Here is a 10,772-nt window from a genome sequence, read left to right on the forward strand (position 1 = left end):
GCAGTATTACTGGATTTTACAGTGCAGGTTTTTCAGGCACTGAGTTCTGGTCTTGTAATACACGATGAACACAGAACCAAGGCGTCTATTCGCGATTCTGATCGCGGGTCTCCCTAACAAAGTTTAGTCTGGAGGTACAGCACAGAAACTGGCCCTTCGGCGCACAGCGATCCCCGCACACTCACACTATCCCACACACACACACGCTAGGGACACTTTTACATTTGCACCAAGTCAATCAGCCTACAAACCTGCACGTCTTTGGAGTGTGGGAGGAAACTAAAGATGCTGTAGAAAACCCACGCGGGTCACAGGGAGAACGTGCAAACTCCGTACAGACAGCGCCCGTGGTCAGGATGGAACCCGGGTCTCTGGCGCTGTGAGGCGGCAACTCTACCGCTGCGTGCAACGCCAGCCGTGCAGCCCTTTCGTTCCTTCTTGTTGTCCCACTTGTAAATGGAACAGGAGGGGTGGCACAGCGGGCATAGCCGCTGCCTCACAGCGCCAGAGACCCGGGTTCGATCCCAGCCACGGGCGCTGCCTGTACGAAGTTTGTACTGTACGTTCCCCCCGTGACCTGCGTGGGTTTTCTCCGAGATCTACGGTTTCCTCCCACGCTCCAAAGACGTGTAGGTCAATAGGTCAATTGGCTTGGTGTAAAATGTAAAAATTGTCCCTGGTGTGTGTGTGTGTGTGTAGGATAGTGTTAGTGTGCGGGGATCGCTGTGCGCCGAAGGGCCAATTTCTGTGCTGTACCTCCAGACTAAACTTTGTTAGGGAGACCCGCGATCAGAATCGCGAATAGACGCCTTGGTTCTGTGTTCATCGTGCGGGACCAACAATCATGCTAACAATAAACTCGAAGGTTAAGTTCGGGTCAATTGAGCATCGTGTATTACAACATCAGAACTCAGTGCCTGAAAAACCTGCACTGTAAAATCCAGCAATACTGCATGTTTGAAGGACGACTTGTTCCGTAGATATGAACTAGTCGGTGTAACCCATCAGTAGGTTAGACAAAAGTGCTGGAGAAACTCAGCGGGTGCAGCAGCATCTATGGAGCGAAGGAAATAGGCAACGTTTCGGGGCCGAAATCCTTCTTCAGACGTTTTCGGCCCGAAACCCTGAAGGAAATAGGCAACGTTTCGGGCCGAAACCCGGAACGTTTTCGGCCCGAAACGTTGCCTATTTCCTTCAGGGTTTCGTCCCAAAACATTGCCTATTTCCTTCGCTCCATAGATGCTGCTGCACCCGCTGAGTTTCTCCAGCACTTTTGTCTACCTTCGATTTTCCAGCATCTGCAGTCCCTTCTTCAACCCATCAGTAGTTTTCTCCACATTAACCCCATCCACTTATTCTCATTCCCCCCTCCATACCTTTACTATAAACGTTAGACTGTAGAGATACAGCGCGGAAACAGGCCCACAGATTCACGACCCTCTGACTAAAGAAAATGTCCTTCCTAAAGGTATACGTCCTTTCATTCTGAGGCTGTGACCTCTGGTCCGAGACTCTCCCACTAGTGGAAACATCCTCTCCACACCAGCTCTATCTGGGCTTTTCACTGTTCGGTAACGTTTCAAACAGGTCCGTCTAAACTCCAGCGAGCACAGGCCCAGTGCCTTCAAACGCTGATCGTACGTTAACAATAGACACTAGACAATAGGTGCAGGAGTAGAGGCCAATTTGGCCCTTCGAGCCAGCACCGCCATTCATATTTCTCTAGTTTCTTATATATATATATATATATATGATGCATATACATGTGTGATATATATGTATATAAATATATAACACACTCATAGAAACACAGATAATAGGTGCAGGATTAGGCCATTCGGCCCTTCGAGCCAGCACTGCGATTCAATGTGATCATGGCTGATCATCCCCAATCAGTACCCCGTTCCTGCCTTCTCCCCCTATCCCCTGACTCCGCTATCTTTAAGAGCCCTATCTAGCTCTCTCTTGAAAGCATCCAGAGAACCGCCCTCCACCGCCCTCTGAGGCAGAGAATTCCACCAGACTCACCACTCTCTCTGAGAAAAAGTGTTTCCTCGTCTCCGTTCGAAATGGCCGACTCCTTATTCTTAACCCACTGGGATTGTTCTCGTAAACCTCCTCTGGGCCCTCTCCAGAGCCGGCACCCATCCCTCCTCGGACATGGGGCTCAGGACTGCTCTCGACATGCCAAATGCTACCTTATTCGTGAGCAGTTCTGGGCCCCATGTCTGAGGAGGGACGTGTGTCGGCTGTGGATCGGGCCTAGAGGGTTCGACGAGCAATGACACACAGCCTTGTCGTACGGCAGAAATCCGCCCCCCCCCCCCTCCCCCACTCACCACAGAGGCAATCGGACTTCTTTGTTGTTCCTGACAGAAGGACCGGAAGAATGGACCACCAAGCCCCCAGGAGAGCGGAGAAGAACGGATAACAGAAGTCATTCCAGAGGCATTACCTTCATTCCTCCCCGATGCCCCAAAGATGGAGGCAGAAGAACAGGATTCTGCAGTAAGTCCATTTATCATCTCGTAAATTCATCTTCGTACGTGAACAGGGTTGTTGGTTGTTTCAGAAGGAACTGCAGATGCTGGAAAATCGAAGGTGGACAAAAGTGCTGGAGAAACTCAGCGGGTGAGGCAGCATCTATGGAGCGAAGGAAGTAGGCAACGTTCCGGGAACCGTTTTAGGAAATAGGCAACGTTTCGGGCCGAAACCCATTCGGGTTTCGGCCCGAAACGTTGCCTATTTCCTTCGCTCCATAGATGCTGTTTCGGGCCAGCATTTTTGCCTAAAACGTCTGAAGACCACATAACCATATTTCGGGCCATCCGACCCTTCTAAACGTTGCCTATTTCCATATACCTGCGCTCAGACCATAACCCTATCCCTCCCATCCATATGCTATCCAAGACTGACACTGCAGTTCCCGCTGAGTTTCCTCCAGCAGTATTTGGATTTTACTAACCTACTGAGTTGGGTTAAACCACATGAAACACCTTCGATAACAATGGTTACAGCATTGACGGTAAATGCAGGTGCAGCAGCCATCGAATCGAGCCATTGCAAAAGGATTTGAGTATAGTCTGCGTACAGGGTCCGAACACTGGATATCGTACAGTTTTGGTCCCTAGTCCCAGGACATACCTGCGCTCAGACCATGAACCCTCCATTCCCTTGAAGAAAGACCCATCCATATAACTATCCTACAAGACTAAGGGGACACTGACTAGTTCATATCTACGGAACAAGTCGTCCTTCAAACAGGCAGTATTACTGGATTTTACAGTGCAGGTTTTTCAGGCACTGAGTTCTGGTCTTGTAATACACGATGCTTGATTGGCCCGAACTTAACCTTCGAGTTTATTGTTAACCCTTCGTCGGACTGATGTTGGTTAATTGTCTTTAGTACAACCGTAGATTGCACCCCCCCCCCCCCCTGCGTGTGCAGGTAGGTGTTAAGAACCCCGTCCCACTTACGTGTCCTCGGCGCGCAAATTACGCGACCTCGTGGCCGCGTTGAGGCGCACGGGCGTCGTTTTGGCCGCGCGGGGGCCGGTCCCACTTAGAAGGGCGGAGGGTTATGGAGTTGTGCGCCACATCGCGCGGGGCACCGAAATTTTTGTAGCGAGCGAAATCTTCGCGCGCCAGCGGCCTGTCGCGTAACTGACGGCCAAAGTGGGACAGGCCCAAGACCCTGGCGCGACGCAACGCAACGTCCCGCCTCCAACAGCAGCAGAAGCGGGCAAACGATCGCCGAGCTCGGCCTGGGGCTCACGGCCGTTGCGGTCCGGATCCGCCCCCAGTTCTACTCGCAGAGCGGGGCCAAGACAATCGACGATGGACACAAAATGCTGGAGTAACTCAGAGGGACCGGCAGCATCTCTGGAGAGAAGGAACGGGTGAGGTTTCGGGTCGAGACCCTTCTTTTCAGACTGAAGAAGAGTCTCGACACGAAACGTCACCCATTGCTTCTCTCCAGAGATGCTGCCGGTCCCGCTGAGTTACTCCAGCTTTGTGTCCATCTTCAAATGACGTCACGCGCTCCAGACGGCTGTGCGGACGCATGTAATCACGCCTAACCTTCATAGACACATAGAAAATAGGTGGAGGTGGAGGCCATTCGGCCCTTCGAGCCTGCACCGCCATTCAATATGATCATGGCTGATCATCCAACTCAGTATCCCGTACCTGCCTTCTCTCCATACCCCCTGATCCCATTAGCCACAAGGGCCACATCGAACTCCCTCTTAAATATAGCCAATGAACTGTATGGCCTCAACTACCTTCTGTGGCAGATAATTCCACAGATTCACCGCTCTCTGTGTGTGAAAAAAAATGTTTTTCTCATCTTGGTCCTAAAGGATTTCCCCCTTATACTTAAACTGTGACCCCTTGTCCTGGACTTCCCCAACATCGGGAACATCGGGAACAATCTTCACGGGACCGTCGCGGCTCAACGCGACCACGAAGTCGCGTAATTTGCGTGCCAAGGACACGTCGGTGGGACAGGCCCTTTAGTGTGCGGGGATCGCTGGCCGGCGCCGACTCGGTGGGCCGAAGGGCCTGTTTCCGCGCTGTATCTCTATACAAAGCAAAGCTAAACAAAACTAAAAGCTCGATGTGTGGGGAAGAAAAGTTCGATGTGTTGGTTTTAATCATAGACGCCAAACCCGGGAGTAACTCAGCGGGACAGGCAGCATCTCTGGAGAGACGGAATGGGTGATGTTTCGGGTCAAGACCCGTCTGCTGACGTAAGCGAAAAGTTCAGTCGATTCAAGGCCAGGGAGACCTGCAGGGAGACCTTCATTAAAAGCAACTCCCGCTGTTCTGTCCCCCTCGGCTACAAATGTCACATTTTTCAAGCTGACCTTCCAATGAGCAATAAAAGCACAGTCATTGAAACTTAGCAAAAACGCCAGCTTCACGTGGTCTCAATGACGGACGGGGCCACGGGCGAGACTCTGCTGCTGCTGCTGCTGCTGCACTCCACGGGCTGCACTATGTCGGGACGGGTGAGGCGGGGCTGGACGACCAGACAGACCTTTGCAGTTGTACAGGGTCTTGGTGAGACCACACCTGGAGTATTGCGTGCAGTTTTGGTCTCCAAATCTGAGGAAGGACATTATTGCCATGGAGGGAGTGCAGAGAAGGCTCACCAGACTGATTCCTGGGATGGCAGGACTGTCTTATGAAGAAAGACTGGTTAGACTTGGTTTATACTCTCTAGAATTTAGGAGATTGAGAGGGGATCTTATAGAAACTTACAAAATTCTTAAGGGGTTGGGCAGGCTAGATGCAGGAAGATTGTTCCCGATGTTGGGGAGGTCCAGGACAAGGGGTCACAGCTTAAGGATAAGGGGAAATTCCTTTAAAACCGAGATGAGGAGAACTTTTTTCACACAGAGAGTGGTGAATCTCTGGAACTCTCTGCCACAGAGGGTAGTTGAGGCCACAGTTCATTGGCTATATTTAAGAGGGAGTTAGATGTGGCCCTTGTGGCCAAGGGGATCAGAGGGTATGGAGAGAAGGCAGGTACGGGATACTGAGTTGGATGATCAGCCATGATCATATTGAATGGCGGTGCAGGCTCGAAGGGCCGAATGGCCTCTACTCCTGCACCTAATTTCTATGTTTCTATGTTTCTACCCCTCGACCCGAGTAGCAGCTGTCAAATACGGGACAAGGGCAACCCTAGATAAATCCCAGTCCCTGGCGATCTTGCAGTGGACCTGGGGATGAGAGGATTGAGTTAAGCGCCCAGCTGGTTTTGCACATGCTTCAGATTAGGAGATTAAGAGGTGATGGAATGGATTAAAAGGATTTCATGCAGAGAAGCTTGCCCCTGTAAATGTGATTGTGTTGCACTGTTTATTTCTCAGCTCTCATGGTGGAGAGCGACATTTTGCCCAGCGATACTGAATGGCGGCCGTTAGACAATAGACAATAGGTGCAGGAGTAGAGGCCATTCAGCCCTTCCAGCCAGCACCGCCATTCAATGTGATCATGGCTGATCATCCCCAATCAGTACCCCGTTCCTGCCTTCTCCCCATATCCCCTGACTCCGCTATCTTTAAGAGCCCTATCTAGGTCTCTCTTGAAAGCATCCAGAGAACCGGCCTCCACCGCCCTCTGAGGCAGAGAATTCCACAGACTCACCACTCTCTGTGAGAAAACGTGTGTTTCCTCGTCTCCGTTCTAAATGGCCGACCCCTTATTCTTAAACTTATTCTTACCCCTGGTTCTGGACTCCCCCAACATCGGGAATGTGTTTCCTGCCTCTAGCGTGTCCAAACCCTTAACAATCTTACCTGTATATGTTTCAATAAGATTCCCTCTCATCCTTCTAAACTCCAAGTGTACAAGCCCAGCCGCTCCATTCTCTCAGCATATGACAGTCCCGCCATCTCGGGAATTAACCTGGTGAACCTACGCTGCACTCCCTCAATAACAAGAATGTCCTTCCTCAAATTAGGGGACCAAAACTGCACACAATACTCCAGGTGTGGTCTCACTAGGGCCCTGTACAACTGCAGAAGGGCCTCTTTGCTCCTATATTTGATTCCTCGTGTTATAAGGCCTTGCTTCGTGTTGCTGGTGCTCCTTGTGCGGCAGTGGCTGACGTGCTCCCGGCTCCGACCACCAGATGCCGTGCCGCCAGCGTCGCGCCATTTGCCGGCGTGGTTGACCGAATGACTATTCCCACGGTGGAATAGTCCACTACACTAGGGTGGTGCAGCGGTAGAGTCACTGCCTCGCAGCGCCGGAGACCACGGGTTCGAACCCGGCCACGGGTGAGGTTTGCGCGGAGTTTGCACGTTCTCCCCGTGACCTGCGCGGTTTATCTCAAGTCAAGTCAAGTCAAGTCAAGTCAAGTTTATTTGTCACATACACATACAAGATTCGCAGTGAAATGAAAGTGGCAATGCTCGCGGACTTTTGTGCAAAAAGACAAACAACAAAACAACCAAACAAATTATAAACACAATCATAACACACATATTTTCCGAGATCTTCCAAAGAGCCACAGGTTAATTGGCTCGGTACGAATGTGAAATTGTCCATGGTGGTGTGTGTGTGTAGGATAGTGTTGGTGTGGGGGGGGGATCGCTGGTCGGCACGGACTAGGTGGGCCGAAGGGCCTGTTTCCGCGCTGCATCTCTAAACCAAACCAAACGAAACTAGAATTCCAGGCGTTACAGTACTCCTTCCTCCAGGACCACTCGAGTTGTGGGCAGGGCAGGGGCAGGGTGAGGATACACAGCATTGGCAGCTGTGGGCAGAGACTGGCATGGCCCCCATCGGCCTGCTGCGCGGGAGTCAGCGTTCTTCCAACGGCCGACGCTCTCAGAGGCTTGTTTTGTGCCTAATTGCACGAAAGCAAATCGACTGCCAGCCAGTCTGCCGTGTGCCAAAAGCAGACTGATTTCCCCGAAGTGCCTTCGTTAATTTGAGACCTTGTCCTTTAATTCTGGAGGGAGAGCTAAATTAATAATTAGAGTGGTTCTGAACTCAACTCTGCAATCTCAATATCATTTTCCATGCGGAAAGAATAAAAAAGGTTTCTGTCAAGATTAATATTTTAGTTATGGGAATTAATAACCATATTTTACTGCAATATTTTCCCACTAACACTTTTGCTATCAACAGTCGTTTGCGCTTTTCTTCCCCGCCTCCCTCCCCCCCCTCCCCCCCCATGGAATGCCAGTATATTTTTCCCCCCTCTCTCTCTCGGACATTAATCAATAGGTTGTCGATTTCTATCTAATGCTCCTGGTGGATTGGCCATATGCCAGTATTGCAGTAGAATTACTAGCCTATCGGCCAACCTGCAGGATGATGGGTGGCACGGTGGTGCAGCGGGTAGAGCTGCTACTTTGCACCACTTGCAGCGCCAGGGGCCCGGGCTGTCTGTGCGGAGTTTGCAGGTCTGAAGAAGGGACCCCGACCCGAAACGTCACCCATTCCTTCTCTCCAGAGATACTGACCTGACCCCGCTGGGTCACTCCAGCATCTTTTGCCTATGGAGTCACACAGTGTGGAAACAGGCCCTTCAGCCCAACTTGCCCATACCGGCCCAACAATGTCCCACCTGCCTTGCGTTTGGTCCATATCCCTCCAATCCTGTCCTATCCATGTACCTGTCTGAAGAAGGGTTTCGGCCCAAAACGTTGCCTATTTCCTTCACTCCATAGATGCTGCTGCACCCGCTGAGTTTCTCCAGCACTTTTGTCTACCTTCGATTTTCCAGCATCTGCAGTTCCTTCTTAAATGCCTGTCTAACTGTTGCTTAAACGATAGGGATAGTCCCAGCCTCAACTACCTCCTCTGGCAGCTCGTTCCATACACCCACCACCCTTTGTGTGAAAAAGGTTACCCCTCGGATTCCTATTAAATCTTTTCCCCTTCACCTTGAACCTGTGTCCTCTGGTCCTCGATTCCCCTACTCTGGGCAAGAGACTGTGGTCGGGCATCTCCCTGATCGATTCCTCTCATGATTGTGTACACCTCTATAAGATCACCCCTCATCCTCCTGCGCTCCAAGGAATAGAGACCCAGCCTGCTACACCTCGCCCTATAGCTCACACCCTCTAGTCCTGGCAACATCCTCGTAAATCCTCGGTTTAACCCAGCCTCTGCGGTTCCTTCCGACACGATATTGGCATTTCTCTGGTGTTTCCGATACCATTACGAGCATGAGGCCGGCAGCTCGAGATCACAATGCGGAGAGGATGTTTCCACTAGTGGGAGAGTCTAGGACCAGAGGGCACAGCCTCAGAATTAAAGGGTGTTCTTTTAGGAAGGAGATGAGGAGGAATTTCTTTAGTCAGAGGGTGGTGAATCTGCGGAATTCATTGCCACAGACGGCTGTGGAGGCCACAAGTCAGTGGATATTTTCAAATATAGAAAGTAGTTGCAAGTCATTCGGCCCTTCGAGCCAGCACCGCCATTCAATATGATCATGGCTGATCATCCCCAATCAGTACCCCGTTCCTGCCTTCTCCCCCTATCCCTTGATTCCGTTAGCCCTAAGGCAGAGATGGACAGATTCTTGATTAGTATGGGTGATGGCCAAGTCCGTAGATATATTTAAGGCAGAGGTAGATAGATTGTTGATTAGTACGGGTGTCGGGGTTACGGGGAGAAGGCAGGAGAATGGGGTTAGGAGGGAGTAATACATCAGCCATGATTGAATGGCGGAGTAGACTCGATGGGCCGAAGGGTCTAATTCTGCCCCTATCACTTATGAACTTACGATCTTTAAAATGTGTTACTTCCCATCAGAATGCTGAAGGGAAAGAAAGCTTCGGGGGCATAAGTGCTTCTCTTGCGGAGGCCCTTCAGCCTCTTCCCTCATTAGGAAGACATTAATAATGAACGGGTTTAATAACAAAACCAAATGCATCCATTTTAAGTCTTAAATGATTGATGAGATGTTGCATTTGGTGCCCAAATCAAAGCCGGCTTGTGTCTGTGGTGACAGCATGGGTCGGGCAACAGCGCGGAAACAGGCCCTTCGGCCCACCGAGTCCGCGCCGACCAGCGATCCCCGCACGCTAAAGGGCCTGACCCACTTGGGCGTCGTTTGCTCGTAATTTACGCGGCATCAGTTGCGCGTCGTGCCGCGCACGTGATGCGCGCATGGTGCGTGGAGACGTAGGCAGTGACGTGCGGTTGCGCGCGGCGCCCCAGGATTTTTGGGATGTACAAAATCTACATGCGTCATCTACGTGACATGTAAATGACGGCCAAGTGGGACAGGTCCCTTAACACTATCCTGCACGCGCACAGACACAGACACACACACACACACACACACACACACACACACACACACACACACACACACACACACACACACACACACACACACACACACACACACACACACACACACACACACACACACACACACACACACACACACACACACACACACACACACACACACACACACGCACACACACACACACACACACACACACACACACACACACACACACACACACACACACACACACACACACACACACACACACACACACACACACACACACACACACACACACACACACACACACACACACCCACGCACACACACACACACACACACACACACACACACACACACACACACACACACACACACACACACACACACACACACACACACACACACACAGACACACACACACACAGACACACACACACACACACACACACACACACACAGACACACACACACACACACACACACACACACACACACACACACACACACACACACACACACACACACACACACACACACACACACACACACACACACACACACACACACACACACACACACACACACAGACACACACACACACACAGACACACACACACACACACACACACACACACACACACACACACACACACACACACACACACACACACACACACACACACACACACACACTATTTACACTCCCACCAAGCCAATTAACCTGCAAGCCTGTACATCTTTGGAGTGTGGGAGGAAACGGAAGGTCTCCTGGGGTAAGTGGGCATGGGTGCTGGGGGCCTGGAAGCCATGGCCCGGGGTGGTCCTCAAGGCAGATATAATCATAATCACACTTTATTAGCCAAGTATGTTTCGCAACATACGAGGAATTTGATTTGCCAAACAGTCATACCATTAAAAAGCAACGGGACACACAAAACACATTTGAACATAAACATCCACCACAATAACCCCTCCACATTCCTCACTGTGATGCAAGGCG

The 10,772-nt window shown here is 51.0% G+C and overlaps 1 protein-coding gene across 1 annotated transcript in view; it reads left to right on the forward strand.

Annotated features, from left to right (window-relative positions):
- Positions 1 to 10,772, forward strand: part of LOC129714626 (rho guanine nucleotide exchange factor 25-like) — a 105,784-nt gene that overhangs the window by 58,302 nt on the left and 36,710 nt on the right. Inside the window, exon 4 of the mRNA XM_055664322.1 lies at positions 2,377 to 2,508. Coding sequence (XP_055520297.1) covers positions 2,377 to 2,508 — 132 coding nt within the window. The remainder of the gene's footprint in view (positions 1 to 2,376; positions 2,509 to 10,772) is intronic.

The sequence above is a fragment of the Leucoraja erinacea genome, chromosome 40 (assembly GCF_028641065.1).
Source record: "Leucoraja erinacea ecotype New England chromosome 40, Leri_hhj_1, whole genome shotgun sequence".
Classification (NCBI taxonomy): Eukaryota; Metazoa; Chordata; class Chondrichthyes; order Rajiformes; family Rajidae; genus Leucoraja; species Leucoraja erinaceus.